The 18,779-nt window shown below is 37.8% G+C and overlaps 1 protein-coding gene across 3 annotated transcripts in view; it reads left to right on the plus strand.

Annotated features, from left to right (window-relative positions):
- The window catches only part of COL12A1 (collagen type XII alpha 1 chain), a 111,154-nt gene that overhangs the window by 11,015 nt on the left and 81,360 nt on the right, over positions 1 to 18,779 (plus strand). For all 3 annotated transcript variants that reach the window (XM_067294103.1, XM_067294104.1, XM_067294102.1), the window contains exons 3-13: positions 513 to 629; positions 1,390 to 1,533; positions 2,396 to 2,452; positions 3,168 to 3,431; positions 3,545 to 3,709; positions 4,157 to 4,330; positions 5,161 to 5,451; positions 5,700 to 6,302; positions 7,735 to 8,007; positions 10,361 to 10,633; positions 13,026 to 13,298. In XM_067294103.1, the coding sequence (XP_067150204.1) occupies positions 513 to 629; positions 1,390 to 1,533; positions 2,396 to 2,452; positions 3,168 to 3,431; positions 3,545 to 3,709; positions 4,157 to 4,330; positions 5,161 to 5,451; positions 5,700 to 6,302; positions 7,735 to 8,007; positions 10,361 to 10,633; positions 13,026 to 13,298 (2,634 nt within the window). The remainder of the gene's footprint in view (positions 1 to 512; positions 630 to 1,389; positions 1,534 to 2,395; positions 2,453 to 3,167; positions 3,432 to 3,544; positions 3,710 to 4,156; positions 4,331 to 5,160; positions 5,452 to 5,699; positions 6,303 to 7,734; positions 8,008 to 10,360; positions 10,634 to 13,025; positions 13,299 to 18,779) is intronic.

Consider the following 18,779-nt stretch of genomic DNA (forward strand, 5'->3'; position numbering starts at 1 on the left):
AGAAATATGACTATGCAGAGACTTAAAAAGCTGATCAATCCTTTGCTGTCTAATTAAGAAGAGTACTGTGTTCTCAGTGTTCTTAATGATCTCATGGTGTTGTAAGCAGGTTGTGATTGGCATGCTTGTATGAATTGCACCCAGCATGTACCAAAACTCCTTTAATTGTTATGTGAAACGTTTGCATATGTGGTGATTATCTGTGAACTCATTGTACATGTATCCAAATGTGTTTTCTATTGTGCTTGATTTTGCTGGCCATTCTTGAATGTCTTGGCAACTCAAGAAACATATGTTCTGTGCTGTCCTCTGTAATGCGTATACTCTTTGATGTTTTGTCATATTTCATCAGCTTTTATTTTACTCTTTTCCAACAACATATCTGTATATTTGTTGGAAACAAATTTATGCAAAGACAATTGTAGTAAGCTTTGCTCAACATTATTTTATTTATTCATTTGCCAAAGCTCGTTCAAATTTTTAAACATCCACCTGGTATAAATCTTTTGCAGTTAATCCACCGTCAGACTTGAATTTTACAATTATAGATGAACATAATGTTCAAATGTCATGGAAAAGGCCACCTGATGCAATAGTGGGTTACAGGATAACAGTGGTCCCTACAAATGGTGAGCTTTATAAAATTCTGTTATATTATTAAATCTTTTAAAAACATAGATTTATTTTTACTTGTATCTAAGTTAGGTGTTAGAACAGATATTCACGTCTTTCTCAGGTTTATTATCGAGTTTGGGTAGCATCAAAGAGCGTACAGGAGGGAGCTGTGGTTGTTCCAAGTAAAGAGTTTTTCTTACCATAGCTTTTACTCTTTGGGGCTGCAAGTAGTTTTGGATGCTTTTCCATTGGAAGGAACAAGATGGAAGTAGAATCATTTTGTTCCTCCTCTGTGCTCTTTCCTTAAAATTAAGGAATTGTATTGTATTTCACCTTAGTACTTTTCCCAAGGGAAATTTTGCACATCAGGGAAGGAAGCAGTGATGTCACATGTCCTCTGATAATGGCTATGTAAGACATCCATTATTCCATTACACTTAGAGAAATAATCAGTGTAATAGTGATACTGGATCAGAATTGGACCATGATTTGTTTAAGGGTAGCACGTTTTGTATGTGCATTTTGAGTTCCAATTTCCTGGAATTAACTGAACACCTGATTCAGTAATTTTGTTCATTATTGACAACAGTTTAGTTTGAAGTTTAATATTTCAAAATTCCTGTTTTAAGGAAGAGGAAAGTGTATCATTCTAAAGTTGTCATTGGGTATTTAGATAGATCATTCTCTGTTGCTTTTTTCTTTGATTATGAGAAACTTGTCATTGGTATTACTGGATTGAAACACTGCATTAACTCTTTTATATGTTTATTGCAGATGGTCCTACTAAAGAATTTACTCTTTCACCTAGTGCTACCCAGACTGTCTTATCACATCTTATACCTGATATAGAGTATGTTGTATCAATAGCTTCATATGATGAAAGAGAAGAGAGTCTACCTGTTTTTGGTCAACTGACAAGTAAGTACATGCAATAAGTTAGAAAATCAAATAACACAACTAAGTGGTCATTCATCGAACTTGGCTTCGTTCTAGTTTCCTGACAAAATATTGATATGTACCCAAGCTCTGATCAAATATAGCTGCAAAACCAGCTTTTTTTCCTATTAAGTATAATTCCTGGTAGGAGCAAAGATAATTTACAGGAGATAAGGGGAGGCTAACAACCCATATAGAATTCTTTGCAGGAGGCTACCGGTTTTCTTGAACTAGACCTACTTCATATAAACTGCCTCTGCTGAAGTCAAAAGGAAGACTGTCATTGACCTCAGTAAGAAGTTAATCAGTCCAGATTTCTGTGCAGAAAAAAGTTAATTACTTTATCAGATGATATAATATGACACAATATATATGTGTAATAAAATATGGAGTTGAAATTTGTATGGTTTATATTTAATAATTGTAATTTAATCACAGTAGACTATCTTCTGTGGTACATTTTGTTTCTGACTTTGTCTCAGACTTCTCAAACAACCACAGGAAAGTTACTTATGATGAGTTTCCATATGTGTTAGAGAGGGGTAATATTGATATTGCATCCTGGGACATTGTAATTCATTTTCAGGAAAATACTTAGAGATACATAAGCGCAGAGAATTTTTAATTATTACTTTTTTCTTTATTCTGTATTTCCTTGAATATTATGTTGTTAAATCTGCAAGTATAGGTGATGTAGTCATAACTTGCATTTATGTATTCACATTCTGAGACCTGTCAGATTTGTTTGCCTAATTCCTTATACACTTTTCTTCTTGGATGGTAACAAATTTAACCTGTAGTCTCATTTCCTCCATTAATCCTGTCTCTGTTGTGCTTTGTACAGTTCAGACAGGTGGTCCAGGAATACCAGAGGAAAAGAAGGTTGAGACTCAATTACAAAGTAAGATGTTTTGTCTTTCAACTCCTCCAATGTTTTAGATTTAATTGAGGGCTAGCTCCAAAACCCACAAAGCTAAGTGCTGTCCCTGTGTTACTTAGCACAGTTCTGTTAACTTTTAAACTTATCTAAGGCTAAGAAAGCTTGGGAAGGGACTGGAATGGACGGAATTTGTAGCTGCATTGTAGGAATGACATGCAAAGCTGGTACTGAAGCTAGGAATTTCATGTAACTAATCAGCCCCGTGTAACCCCATGCAACCCCATGAGTGTGTCTATCCTATTAACAAGAGGTATTGTGCTGCGGATACAAAGCATTACAGAAGAACCCGTGCAGCTGTTATGGGGAGATAAAGATGGATAGCAGAAATGATAACAAAATGAAATGTTCCTGTAACATCAAACTGTTTCACAAAATTATGTATATGAGTTGTCATCTGCTGTGGGATAACAGATCTTGTGGAATATAGTAAAAGGTGTGTCAAAACTGAGTTTCTAGGTGACAGTTCCCTTTTGGTATTGGCAGCTAAAATGCCTTTATGGGTGTTTGCCTAGGTGAATAGTGCTTTGCCAAGTAAGATATTTCAGATAACAATATCAGTCTATTCAGTGTCTGCTTGTTTTGGCTTTTATGTACTAAGTTTCTGTCAGACATTTCTCACTGACTTGTAAGCATGCAATTGCTCATCTGTTAACATATATATTTTTTTGTGTTCCAGGATGCTCCATAAGTGCAGTGACAGATTTAGTTTTCCTGGTAGATGGTTCTTGGAGTGTAGGGAGAAATAACTTCAGGTATATTGTGGACTTCATGGTTGCCCTTGTATCAGCTTTTGACATTGGGGAGGAAAAGACAAGGGTTGGAGTTGTTCAGTACAGTTCGGATACAAGAACAGAGTTCAACTTAAATCAGTATTTCAGAAGAAGTGATCTTATTGATGCAATTAAAAGGATACCTTACAAAGGTGGCAATACAATGACAGGTACAAATTTCTCATGTTTGTGTTTATGCAACATTTCATCTTATACTTGAAATTTAATTTAAATCCTGTTTCTTTCATACCTAATAAAACACACCTTGCATTGTTGTTTTTAGGTGAAGCTATTGATTACCTGGTTAAAAACACCTTTACTGAATCTGCTGGAGCAAGAAAAGGCTTTCCCAAAGTAGCAGTTGTCATTACGGATGGAAAAGCTCAAGATGAAGTTGAAATTCCTGCAAGAGAGCTTCGCAACATAGGAGTTGAAGTTTTTTCTTTAGGTACATTGAGATTTCTTAATGCTTGAGTTATTAACATTCCTATAGCAGTAAGTTACACATTTTGCAGACTGTGGTTTTTCAGGTTTGCCTATACCACTCTTTCCATGTTGTATGCCTTGAAGTGGGCCCTTTGCGCTCTTTGGAGTGGAGTGTTCCAGTTGTGTTAAATTGATAGTAATTTTGTAGCTCTTACATGGGGGGTAGAAAGAGACTGGCAGAGACAGTTTGACCCTTGGCATTATTGAGCATACCATGTTAGTCCATAAGTTGAAGATGTAGTATATAAACTCATTTCATTAACTTTTTTTTTTTAGTTTGGTTATTGATAATGACAGAACTGAATTCAGCCCAACTGTACCCCAGGATATTCTGATACTTTAAAAATACAATCACAAATGTCTGTATTTTATGGCCAATTGAAATGTTCCTGTCTACTGCAACTTTTAGGAATCAAAGCAGCAGATGCAAAAGAACTCAAGGTAATTGCATCTCAGCCTTCCCTGAAACATGTTTTCAATGTGGCTAATTTTGATGGAATTACGGATATACAGAATGAAATTATCTTGCAAGTGTGCTCTGGTGTTGATGAACAACTCGGTGAATTGGTTAGTGGAGAAGAAGGTGAGATACTTTATACAGATGTATTTATCGACTTCAGCTTATTCAGATGCATATTTAAGGGAGCTGTCACTACTTTCTTTGCTTTATTTCCGAAGTTCGATCAATCGCCTAATTTAGCCAGTGTAGAAAACAGGTTTCAGCATTGTACAAGTAAATGCAGGAGGACAGAACATGTGACATTGAGTAGATTTCGAATAGCTCCATTATTCCGTAGTTCCTAGGGCAACAAAATGATTTTCAATTATCAGGGTCTCATCCTGTCAGTTTGGACACAGACTTCACTTCTATGGAAAAAATATACCAAAGGGAAAAATCTACTTGGTGAAGGGACAGAAGATGTAATTGGTTAAGAATCAAGAGTGAAAACTGGAGAATGCTGAGAAAACACAGATGTCAAGCTGTATCATTGCAACCTTCTGTCCCTGAAAGATCCTCAGTAACTAGTTCGTCCTTGCCCAAAATGGCAGCAGGGGTGACGTCACTGTCATAGTGCTCTGCCCACATCTGTACGTGTTCACACTGTCTACCATGTTCCTGGAGGTGTAGATTTCACTTCTGCTTGAAACAGTACTAGCACAGGACAGCTTTTCCCCTGGAACTTCTGTGACACTTAGCGGGGGGAACACATGCACTATTTATAGTTCTGATCTCTCCCTGCTGCCCCTTTTGGACTCTCCTGTAATTCAGTTGTGTTTAGTTATACTAAAAATATCTGTGATTTTTAATAAAGAGAAAAAAAATAAGTAAATTTATTTCTGAAAATTTTTTAGAAGTAAAAGTGTGGAAGAAAATCTATTTATAATTGTATTTAATATTTTGATTTCTTTCAGTGGTGGAGCCTCCTTCAAATCTAGTGGCTGCTCAGGTCTCCTCAAAATCTATTAGGATCACTTGGAATCCATCCACAAGCCAAGTAACTGGCTATAGGGTGCAGTTCATTCCAATGATAGCTGGTGGAAAACAACATGCGCTGAATGTGGGGCCTCAGAATACTGCTCTGAATGTAAAAGATCTCTCTCCAGACACAGAGTATCAAATTAATGTTTATGCAATGAAAGGACTGACCCCCAGTGAGCCAGTAACTATAATGGAAAAAACACAACAAGTAAAAGTTCAAGTGGGTGAGTTAGCAACTGCTATATTATTTTCATATTATAATTATAATATTTTCATATTATTTTCATACAGCAGCTTTTTTGCTGTTTAAACCTCTGACGCTTGCTCTAATATCGTACCTAATTCTAAGAAACAAGTTAAAATGGTTTATTTACTTTATAAGTAAGTAGCTGTTATACAGGAACTGCAGATGCAGTTGAAATGTGTTTGCTATTGAATACCTGTTTATGGTGGTGATTCTTTTTCTTTACAGAATGCTCACGTGGTGTGGATGTAAAAGCTGATATTGTGTTTTTAGTGGATGGCTCCTACAGCATTGGTATCGCCAATTTTGTTAAAGTAAGAGCCTTTTTGGAAGTGTTAGCTAAAAGCTTTGAGATATCACCTCGAAAAGTACAGATAAGTCTTGTCCAGTACAGCAGAGATCCCCATATGGAGTTTTCTTTGAACAGATTCAACAGAGTGGAAGATATAATTCAGGCTATTAACACCTTCCCCTACAGAGGTGGATCTACCAACACAGGCAAAGCGATGACATATGTGAGGGAGAAAGTATTTGTTACCAGCAAAGGATCAAGACCAAATGTGCCAAGAGTCATGATTCTTATTACTGATGGAAAATCATCAGATGCTTTTAAAGAACCTGCAGTAAAGCTGAGAGATGCAGATGTAGAAATATTTGCAGTTGGTGTGAAGGATGCAGTGCGTACAGAGTTAGAAGCAATTGCTTCACCTCCTGCTGAAACCCATGTTTACACAGTGGAAGATTTTGATGCTTTCCAAAGAATATCGTTTGAACTTACACAGTCTGTCTGCCTACGGATTGAACAAGAACTGGCTGCTATAAGGAAAAAATGTAAGTAACTACTATTAGTTAGAGAAATACAAAAAATACAAAGAAAATAATCGGGACCAAGTTTTTACTGTTATAGTTACATAAACCAATTGATGTTGATGAAATCGACCATGTATAAATGATAATTTTCATAGCTGGTGATTTGGTTCTCATTTTCAATCCCATTAAAAGCAATGGGGGAAGATTAGTGGAGAAATGGAGATGAAAATATTACTGGAGAAATATTTTTTTCCTCCCCTCTTAGATGTCTAGGAAATTATTAGTGTGTGTCGATCTGGAATGACCTCAGTGGATGTGCTCTGCTTTTACACTGCTGTAAAGGAGATTCAGTTATATCTTGATGAGTAAAATGGTTGCTTACTAGGGTCATTCTCCTTTAGCTGTCCAAAATGAGGTAGCCGAAGCTTGTCTTTTAGAATTTTAAAGGCAATGGAGTAAAGCTGCCACCTCAAGAGGGTAATTTGATTAATTTTTAGGGTGAAGTGAATGGCCCTCTGAAACTGGCCATCTGTCTTCACTGACTGCAGAGACAAGACAATTTTAGACAGCTAATGTGAGGTGAGATTATTCTCATCCTAACTGTAAAGTCTGAAATGAATTAGCACATGAAAGTCTTCAAATGCTTCCAAATATAGTGGAGCTCAATTAATGTTTCATATTTAAAGGATGTCGAGATGACTAGTTTTTGGTCAGCTGAAGTTACTTATGATTAGTTGCACCCTCAGTGTCCCTACTTGCATTTGGTAGAACACTAACACTGAATAGCCTCAGCATTGAAAACCCCACTGTTTAAAAATAAGCCTTTTGTTTCAGGATAGCTTTGAGGAACAAACCAGCAAAGCAGCCTTTGTTTTAGAGGGCTCAAGCAGTCTTAACATCCCCACTGTTAGGCTGACTAGGCCAGCCAAAACAAGCCCAGGATGTCAGGTTTGTGCTGGTGCCTCATGTCAAGTTCCTTGTTTCCTCTTCTAACTCCATTCCTGAAAAAATACTGGGATTCACTTTGTCCTATTCCTAATTTAGCTCTGCAAAAAAACAAGGATTCTTGGTTCCCACTGAGGGCATAATGTTAATGCTGTTCATGGGACATACAAAAGAGAGAAACCAACTTGATTATCAGATTCTAAATTAAATTTTCAGATCTGAAAAGAGCAAATTTTTTAGATGATCTGCTCTCATTTGATCTAGAAATTACTGAGTTGGTGCTTCTACTCATTGCCGTATGATTTGAGACAGCCTAGATATGATCTTCATGAAATTTGATATCTATAAGCAAGTATGGAAAACAACTACTGTTGCATGTACAACAAAATACCTGTTCAGTCAGAGTAAATCAAATAACTGAGGGACATTTTTGGCTTATTTTAGAGATTTTGTGTTAAAGAATATTCTAGCAAGTATGCCTCATCTGTGCGTTTTTATTTCCATACAGCTTACATACCTGCAAAGAATATGGTCTTTTCTGATGTAACATCTGACAGTTTCAAAGTGAGCTGGTCTCCAGCTGGATCTGAGGTTTTGTCTTATCTCATTAAATATAAAGTAGCTGTTGGTGGAGATGAATTCATTGTTTCAGTACCAGCTTCAAGTACTAGCTCAGTTCTCACCAGCTTACTACCTGAGACTACTTATGCAGTCAGTGTGATTGCTGAATATGAAGATGGTGATGGCCCTCCCTTGAATGGAGAGGAAACCACTTTAGAAGGTACGCTTCCCATTATTTGCAGACAAAAAAGTCATGTGTTTAAGTAAGAATTCGCTTACTTGAGAGAATGTGTGCATGTGGAACAACCAGCTAGTGCCGAGAAGCTGTACTGGTATGCAGGGTGAGACTAAACATCACTGTTTTTGAATGTGTTTAGTAAAGATACAAAATTTCAATAATAGGCCAACATTAGATTGTTAAGATTGGATTTTATTTTCCCTAAAAGTTGGCTGGGTGCTGTGTTTCTCTGCAGTAGCCTCTTTTCTAATTAAGTGTGGCACTGTAAATAATAAATTCACTGGCATGTATTAATATACATTTAATAATTGAGTCTCACACAGGAATGCATGTTGACTTTAATACATTTAAAGTCAAGCATGTACCTTTGTGGTTTGCTGTATCTACATCTGTAACTTATATTAATAGAAATTCTGTTTCTATATACCATAGCCTTAAAGGGGGCTTAGTTTTTAGTCAGCTGTTTCTCGTCAGAACTTCATGGGTCCAATCCTATAACTCTTACTGATTCAAAACTTATGCTGATGCCAGCTGGAGTTTATGTGAGCAATGCCTGTAAGTTTAAGCGTGGTAGCAGGACTCTTTCTTGATAGAGTTGCCAAGATGCACTTCTGCTGATTTAAAAGAGAAGGGTCACAGTAAATTTGATTTTCTATTTTGGATAGTAGTTGGATACTCAGACCAGTCCAATTCATGCTTTTTTTATTATCAGTCCATTCTTTTTCATTATTCCGTGCTGTCATTTTTGACCTTTAGTGATGTAAATGATTCCAGGGAAGCAAAAGAAACAGCATGGAAATTTGTTAATTGCACTTCCCTCTTAGGATTGATAAAAATACACTTTTATAAAATAGCTTAGTTTGGATGGTAACTCTGGAAGATAAAGGTTTTGCTGGTGGTACGCATATTTCCATGACTGCATCAGTCAGAATGTTTTTGCCCCACATAACTTTCCCTTAGGAAAACAGATAAAATCTTGGCTGATAGAATATGTAGCTTGTAAGTGTAAGGCACAGGAGAAGGAACAGCTTTAATAAAATTAATCAGTGTTCCTATATTTTAACTGCTACCACATTAAATAATTGTCAGCATCTTGATCAATCAAGATTTCATCAATCCAAATGTGTCTGAGACGACCAACTTCTTCTAAAATCATGTAAATGTCAGCATGTTTCCATGCAGATCTGGCTAACAATTTGGGTGAGACAGCCTTCTTGACAGCTAACTTTAGCTTTAGGCTTTTGAAGAGTTCAAAAACCAGTATTATGATTGTGATCAGTGGACAACAAAGTTCTTTTCTTTAAAACGGGGATTATTAATTTTTCCACTCTTAACAGGTCTGTAACTGAACACCAAAGAACAATATTTCTGGCATATGATTTTCCAACTTAATTATACTTTATGTAAATAGGAACTATGAAAACCAAAACTTTTTTTGCCTAAATGATAATGCTACTTACTTCAAGACAATTTGTAATACTTTTGATTTTGATGTATATGGGAGAAGTTAAATCCTGCTTCAGTGTGCCCGTTGAGTTCATGTGAAATGACCTGACCTGTAGCTATATTTTTTGTCAAGGAGCAGGTTAGGTTAAATGGTACACTATAAATTTTTTGTATGCTCTGGGATAACAAGCTATTTCTTGTCTTTAAGGTGGAGACTTTATTCAGAATTCTTTTTTAAACTCACACTGCAATGAATGTATTTTGGTTGGGAAAATTTAACTTAAAGAAATTACTTTGGAAAGTTTTTTTTCCTTTTGTGTTTACCTTAGCTGTTTCTTTAAAATTGGAGGGTTGCCTGTGTGCAGTCAGATGCATCTGATGACTGTTTATAAATGGAGATGGTGCAGGAGCAAATGGCCACAACAGTGAAACCTATAAGATTTTCTGTGTTAAGATATTTCCTCACAGGGTGCCCAGAAGTCCCTTATACAGTTCAGTTCTACTGTTACTGTTAAACAATATCAGACTATCTGAGTTGCAGAAGTGATTGTATAAACTGCGATTAATGTACTTTTGGGGACGACTTTGTTACATTGCTGCTTGTAACTCTGGCTTTAAATGTTCAGAAATGACTAATGGTTTGACTTTACTTTAAAAACAGTGGGAGGGCAGAATGATTTCCACCCCATGCCTGGCAACCAAACCCACAGAAGGTATTTATTGTTGGCCATCCAGAATCTGACACTGCAGAAGTACAAGTCACTTTTTACAGTGTCAGCTGTGGTTTTGGTAATAGGATGAGCTCATGGAATGGTTAGAGTGGCTTCACTTCACATACTGCTTGATCAAAGGCAAATATTTACGAATTATATATGTGTATTTTTTGTAGTTAAAGGTGCTCCTCGAAACCTAAAGATAACAGATGAAACTACTGACAGCTTTATAGTTAGCTGGACTCCAGCTCCAGGGAATGTTCTGCGGTACAGGCTTGTGTATAGACCGCTTACTGGAGGAGAAAGGAGACAAGTGACTGTCTCAGCAAATGAAAGATCAACTGCTCTGCAGAACTTGATCCCAGATACAAGATACGAAGTGTCTGTTATTCCTGAGTATCAGTCTGGGCCTGGGAATTCGCTGAATGGATATGCAAAAACTGATGAAGGTACATGATTGATGCTGTGAATGTAGTATGCTTGAGAAGAACTCCCTGCATGTTGACATAGTCATACTGAAAAGAGAATGACCCATATAGAGTCTTTTTTTGGCCTTATGCATTACCACAGCTGAACAGGGAATTACAAAATTAGTCAAGCCTAACTGAGAGGTAGTTTAATACAATGTAATTTATTAGAACTGTTATGCTTCCCTTTTCAGTATAGTATATTGAACCTCCAACAACTAATATGGCAAGCTAACTTGGATAATGAATCTACCATTATGTTTAATTAATTGTCCTCATGGTTCTTCATATTGTCCATGTTATATATTATGTATCTTTTAGCAAGTTCAGGCCCAGTTTGCACTTTATTCTGAGTGGGAAGCAAGGAATGAATGACATGTTTAATTTACTAAAGTTATCACTGTAGTTTTAGCTTTTGCTTAGACAGAAAACATATGATCTTCTAATAGGGTATTATACCATCAAAGGAAACTAATAGCCAAAGTGATTCCTTTAAAAAGTATAATACCATAGTACAAGTCACTGTAGGATCCCCAGGGCATGGACCATAGTTTATTCACTGCTTGCATTTCATCATGGGCAATTGTGACCTGTTTTTGACTGGAAGCCACTGTAATACAAATAATAAAAACAACCTATGCACAAAATCAGCCTCAAGGTTCAAAGCTTCAAGGTTTCCCTGTGATACAAAAGATAGTATGTCTGAGTGGTACTTTAAAGTTTTCCCAGCGCTGCTGAGGCTTCTCATCAAGACCTGAATGTGAACTATTACTGAAGAATTTAATTTCTTTCTTTTACTCTGCTGTATATTTGTTGTCATGATATATAGATGCCCTCTTAAAATTCCAAAGCCTTCCAATAGAAGATGTGCATGGACATTTGTAGAACTGCATAGCCTTTCTTCATCTGTCTTTTTAAGTCTGTTTAAAAAAAAAAAAAGTATAACTCATTACATTGTATATGTGTACATATACCTCTGTCTGTTCACCCAGATAACAGATATAATAACTTTTAAAGCCTAATGGCTTTTAACCTATTTAGCCATTTTCTGCTACATTTGACAGAGGGGCAGTGGTCTTCAAGAGGCGAATTTTAAACATTTGTTAAATTAGCCAATTAAGTTGAAAAATCTCATCCTTCATAGATGAGAAGTGCATAATGTGTGCTAATGCCTTATTAAAAGAGAAAGGAAATCCATAGAGTGCAGAGACATTATGAATGTCCTGACCACTGGTGAAACTTCATTCAGATTTTAAATGTTATTAGCAATCAGAGAAACTATCATCAAAAAGAACTCCATGGGAAACCATACTTTGTTAGTTTTACTATATTTTAGTCATTGATGGTCTTTGATTTGATTCTGCAGCCAGTGACTTCAGCATGGGTCTTGGCGTGTTAAAGTTGGGCATGAATTCAGGTGTTAGTATCATCTAAGTGTTCCAGGAGTGAGCCTGTAGTTTTAATAGGAAAAAAAGAGAGAGAAAAAAAAGAACAGAATGACTTTATTGGACATGTTGGCATGAGGAGGAAGGGGGAAGGAATTGTACAATCCTGAATACAGTAAAATTATACTATACTAGTGCTAGTCTGGGCTATTCAGGAATTTTTTTTTCTGCATTAAGTCCTATGATGTAGTAATTTAAAAAATAAACCACTTTATAAAATACCTAGAAGCACTAATTTGCCCTGATCCAGAGAGGACTTTTTAAGAAGCTGATCTCAGGTGATGTGAGTAAAAACTTAATGCTATTAAGTTCTTTTGTTTTGATCTGAGTGCTTAACATGATGAGTGTTTCTTCTTTACCCAGAAGTGGTCATGCCAGTGAAATCAGTAAAGCTTGGCATATTTTTTTAATAAGGAGCACTTGTAGGAGTGGAAAATATGCAATAAAAATTGCTAGCTATTTTAAGCCTGAATACTGCTCCTAGGAATAGCAACAATAAATGAAGATCCTTTTTTTTTTTTCTCCTACTGGCTGCGTAGTCAAATTAAAAGCAGGATGTATGTCCCTTAATTAATTGCCTTGGCTCAATCCTTGAAGTCCTTATTGAGGCAAAACCAGTGTTGACACAAGTGGCAATAAAAACTGCTGGATGTTGCACTAGACTTTTATGTGTTTTTGTCAGCAGCAGATAAGAGTTTAATGTATTTATTTTTATAACAAAATTAAATTGCTTTTGAATATTGTAAATTCAGAATACATTGCAAAGAAGTTATTTAGTTTTTTCAGTATTTCAGTTCCTCAGCGAAACCTTTTCAAAAATTCCACAGAAAAGGTCTGACAAGATGCTATTTCTGTTACAATGCTAATAATTAAAAAACAAGAAATGAAGCTTACTTCAACTTTTTTTCAACATCTTTTGACATGTACAGTCCGAGGAAATCCGAGGAATCTAAGAGTTTCTGATGCTACAACATCAACAATGAAGTTGTCTTGGAGTGCTGCTCCTGGCAAAGTGCAGCAGTACTTTATAACGTATACACCAGTTGCAGGAGGGGAAACTAAGGAAGTGACGGTGAAAGGCGACACTAACTCTAAAGTGTTGAGAGGCTTAGACCAAGGGACTAGGTATGCACTGACTGTGTCTGCCTTGTATGCCTCTGGAGCAGGAGACGCCCTTTCTGGAGAAGGAGAAACACTTGAAGGTAATTATTCGTTGTTTCTGTACAGTCATTCATTCATTCGGTTACTGTTTAGGTGCCTTAAAGTGTACTGTCTTCCTGGGATTTCTATAAAAATAAATAAGTGAATGAAAAGTAGGCATAAAGACATTCTCCTGCTCTACAAGGGTTTTCCAAAGTTAATGCCCACCGCAGAAGAGAGTGGGGTCCTCCACTGGCTGTGGAGGGGAATCTAGGCCTCTTGAGAAAGGGTGTTACTACACGCACCCACCCAAAGTGACTGTACTTCCACAGCAGCCTCTGTGAAACATTCTTTCTTATAACTTTCAATTTCTGGATAGTTTTAGTGGCAGATTGTTCTTAGTGTAACGGAGTTAGTTAATGGGGGTTAAAGTATCTTGTCTATTTTAAAACCTGCAGGGTTTCTACTGTACTGAAACTGAAAGGTGTTCAGGGACTGTTTTTGTATTAGAGAAGCAACATGTAGACTAGGCATAGGAGTAATGAAACATATCCTGCTTCTGAATAACAAGAGTAAGAATGTGGAGCTGAGCATTAACAGAACACTGGCAGGAGCATAATAGGCACCAGAGATTTTCTTATAAGGATGGGAGGCTGCTGTCATTCTGCCTTCGAGTGGAGAATTTCCCAGACTTCCATGTTGTTGTTGTCTATGAACATTCTCATTGTCATCTGTTAATTGTCAGAGGGTGGGGAAAGCTGCCTGCTAGGCCATGAAAGGAAGAGCCACTGCGCTGACCAGGTATGTACTGCTAAAGTCTCGTGTTCCAGCTTTGTAGGCATGGTGCTTGAAAACGTCTTACAAGTGAACTATGTGGAAATAAAAATCCTCCATTGGCACTAATGGAGTTATGGTAGGGATATACTTGGTTCTTAGTTCGTCCATCAGTTTAACTTTTTGTTTATGACGTAGGTTAAAAAAAAAACAGAAAACCCCTTTTAAATAGAAAATTTTAGAAAGTCAGTATAGTCTTTATGGACTGAATTCATCCCACTAAAATTTGGGTATCTATCTGAATGCTTAAATTTATACCATGGACTCCCTAGGGTTCTTCTGTGATTGATGAAGAGAGGCAGATACCTCCAGGGGGCAGTTAGTCCATCTGAGATCTTATTTTTCCTTTGAAGGAGCATATCTCTGTCCATTGACTATAGAAGGAGCAATTGAGAGTTAGGCACCAAAAACCCCTCACCTAAGTCTCAGACCACAATCCAGTTGACTCACTATCTGTGACAGCTGCACCCTATATGAATGTGTCAGGCACCTCTCAATTCATGCTGAAAGCTCCCTAACTCCCTAGCTTTCAGTATCCATGTAAGATCCAAAATGCTTCTTTCTTAGGAGAAAATAACCTATTTCCTGCCCAGGACACCACTGAAATCTGAATTTCTGAAGGTGCCTGAATTCTGCCCACGTCCCCCAGAAAAACAGAGGTAGTCAGAATTTACTTAACTTCCCTGTTGGTGGTGGCACTGCCATTTCCTTTTGTATGATACTCTAATAGGTGTATCACTTTTTGGGGAAGGGGGAGCCTATAGATGTAGGCCTTATTCTGTTGGGGACAGCTTGAATCTTTATCTCCACACCCCAGGTGATCCAGTGGATGCTGTCCAAGAGCCTTCTTCACTCTGTGTTGAACCTGAGCCACTGTACATCCAGGAATGCAAAAGTTTTGCTCTCAGAACAAGAACAGGCAAGATGGAGACTTGGGCCTTGCATGGGACTAGATAGGTTTGAGACCAGACCTTGCTTTGTGAAATCTATGTGTTTTACATTAGGCTGCCATTGGGAAAAAGAGGCCTAATAGTAGGTAAGCCTTCTTCCCTGCCCTCAAACCAAATGCCCTAGCTACTAATCTAGAGGCTGTCTCTCTCTTGCCTGCTTGTCTCCTGGCTGCAAGGCTAAGAACACTAAATCCCAAGAGGACAGAGGAGTCTGACATCCCCTTTTTGTGCTGGTCTCCTGAAAACATTATTCTCTGTATTAAAACTCTCTATTAATTTTTTCTTGGTTAGATTAAATATTAGCAAGGGTAGATACAGAGGTTGGTCATTACTCGATGCTCAAAGGTAAAGAACAGGATACAAATGTCAATTTGCATAATAGCAGAGGCCTAAATCATACCGTATCATGGTGTTTCCTCATGGACACTCACCTTGTATTTCAGTAATGAGCATATCTGCAGTTTCATGTGGTAATAAAAATACTTGAATTTGGTGAAGACACTTTGGCCATGTCCATAGATGTTTAAAAAATTGTCTAACTAATGGTCTGAAAGGACCTCGGAATATCTATTAAAATACACGTAGGCAATATTTCACTGTATGGTACTATCTCACTGGAGGATAAGAAGACAAAACCTGTGAAGAAGAGCAGACAATTAAGAATAAAAGGGTTGTAATTTTGGAACTGAAAGATAACATTCAGAATTCAAAGAATAGAAGTTGAGTTGAAAAAAGAAGTCATGTTGCCTGTGAGGCTAAGGTGAATATGGTGGTGGGACTCAGCTGAAAAGTTATACAAGTCAGTGAAGTGAAAACTTGATTAACCATGGGTTGAAATAACTTGTCTGACTGGTGCTGAGAATGGGACAGATCTTAACTCCTGGAGAAATAAACTTATTGACAGTAATGACAAAAAAGCTGTGAAAGGAAGCATAAAAAAGTGTTTAGCAATTCAGATAGTTTTTCCATGAACCATAGCTTCTGGGAAACAAAACAGTATTGTGAATTTTTTCATTGCCAAAAGCACTGAAGCACTGAGTACTTAAGTATTTTCCTGTATCAGGAATCCCAGTGGGGCTTATTTGATGTCTTCACCATATGGATTCTCACCAAACCTATTCAGTCAGTGATGCCATAGTTGCTGGCTACTTCAGTTCATCATCATATCAAGAGCTGGGCTTGAGTTTGCCTTTCAATCTGTGACAGTTGTTAGTTTATGGTATTGATATGTAGTCTAAGAGAAATCAGTTTTGGCAGAGTGAACATTCCAGCACTGTCGCGTGAAAGGGAGGGACGGAAGGCCCTTCCTTATCTTTATAATTTACCTTTGCCTGCCAGAGCCCCCCTGTTTGAGGACTTTCCCTGAGACAGTTTCGCAAAGTAAAAAGAATAAGATTTTATTAAAGCGACAGATACAACAGGGTCAGAATTGCCGTTGATAAATGCACTTGCTGCTACAAATTTTCTTTCTATGAGCTCAAACTACCAATTAAGCGCTTTCAATAATAATATATTTTCCCGGGTAACGTCCGACGTTTGTCGGAGGCGCAAGTCTTACCAAAGAGGCGTCCCTGTTTGGGGGAGGGAGAAGGAGGCTCGCTCATCAGCCATCTCCGGTGAACAGGTCGGCGGTTCAATTTTCTTCCCTTCCAAAAACCTTAGTGAGCTATCCTCTGTTTTATAGTTGCTGAAGGTGGGATGTGGAAGCGCGGCAGACATACTTCATTGGCCAGATTGCCATTTGCGCGGTTGTTGGGGGTATGCCCCCCTTATTTACGTATCGTTATGCAGCAAAGGGCGTGATTTTTAATATGGTAAGCAGGGATAATGAGGCTAGGGGTGCTACAGGTCAACAGTTAGTCTGTGAGCAGCAATTATTTTTTGGGATGCAACCCTTTGTGGTCGGGGCGGACCGTGACACCTCCATATCGCTCCCTCCTCCACCGTGCAGCTGGAACAAGCTGTCTGGCCTTCACCAGCTAGTTCGTTACTCACGTTGCAAAAGGGTGGTGTGCTTTGGCTGCCACGTACTGTTTTTCCCGTGTGCCCCCTTATCTTTCTCCCTGAATTCTCTCTTGTTCCTACAAGCACTAACAGAAAAGTGAGAAAAGAGAAGCTGAGGTTATGGTAGCCTCTCCAGTTACTGTACAGTCAAGTGGTAGGAAATGAGAAATCCCAACTCTCAGATGTTTGTGGAATTTTACTGAATCACCAAATGGTCCCCTGTGACTAAGGGTGTAGGCAAACATTCTTACTCTCTTCAGTAGTGATTTATTTTGCACTGGATGTAGTAAGAGAACTCACACAGTCAATTACTGTATCTATCCATGTTGCAAGGGTGGTAGCCTTCAGCAGAGAAAGAACAACTAACCCCTAGAGCCAGTAATTTATTAAACTACTCTTACGTGATCTGCCAAAAACCATCTGCCCAGGCATTCAGTGCAGGTCCTTCAGTTATGTATGTTCTTTCCAAAATATTTTGGAGCAGTTACTAATTGCTCTTTGGAGTCCCTCCTCTTCCTTCATTTGCAGCACACGGTAGTTCTGTAGTGTTTTCAGATGGCTTGCCCGTTTCAGGATACTCAGGAGAATCAATCCACACAAAAACCACTCTGTATAGTTGCTATCATTTACCAGCTAGGTACTCTCTGCTCCCTTTTTATTTTTCTTTTATGATAAGTCTATGCTTGCTGTAATGTTTATCCTCATAAAACAAAGGGGGCAATTTTTTTCCCGAGGAACTGTGGATAATCTCTTCTATAAAATTTTTGCATAACTATCTGGTCCAGCTCAAAGATAACACATGCCAGAGGATCAGAATTTTATGAGCTGTTTACAGACAACACAATATAGAAAATTTAGCAAATGAGTAATTAGAAATTGGGAGTGTTGTTCCATACTGTACAGGTAATTGTTATGCAGAGAAAATGAGTTTATTTCTTCTTTGTCTTTGGGGAGTGAGAAAAGGAAATTATGTTTTTGCCTCTCTGTTGAAGGAAGAAACCAGTGTGCTTTACTTCTCCAATAATCTGGATTTTATGAAATTTATAGTGCTCTGATCTTTTATACAGCCTCTTTCAGCCACAGACTGACTTCGTCTGCAGTTTTGAAGTACCATCCAGAGGTGAAAGTTCTGGAGCTTTATATTTCATACCACATTAAACATAACTGCATATTCAGAATATGAGCTGTAGAAAACTCCCTGCTTTTATCTTCTTGCTTTCAAAAGTGTATGGTGATCCATCACTAGGCAGTTTTGGCTGGAGCCCCTCTCTAAAGGTGCCATTGAAAACTTTTCCTCAGACAGAGTTTGTTGGCTGTGATTCCTCCCAGCTCACACAAAGACATAGAAACTGCTGAAGTAAATGAAATCAATGCAGGCTGCCATTCACCATTTGACAAAACAAGGCTTGTGGCAACTGGTGGAGCTAAACAAATTGGCACTGATCATTATTTCTGATGACATTTGATAAGGATTGAGGGACAAGAAAGAAACACTCACAGAAATGCCTTGAGGAAAAGTCTCCCTCTTACCCCAAACACCCCAAACAACCCATCCGGCTTTCATTTTTTTTGTCATATGATCTTACCTGAACCATCATACACCAGAAATAAAATACAGGGATAAACATGGTAAGGGCAAGAGTGGAAATGCAACAGAGAGCTAGCAGTTTGCGAGAGCTACTGTTTTTCTAATCTGTTTTCTCCTCAGAGAGGCAGTGGTAAGAGCAAGTCTGGCAAGAATTTCATTTTCTGCCC

This window comes from Apteryx mantelli, chromosome 3 (assembly GCF_036417845.1).
Source record: "Apteryx mantelli isolate bAptMan1 chromosome 3, bAptMan1.hap1, whole genome shotgun sequence".
Taxonomy (NCBI): domain Eukaryota; kingdom Metazoa; phylum Chordata; class Aves; order Apterygiformes; family Apterygidae; genus Apteryx; species Apteryx mantelli.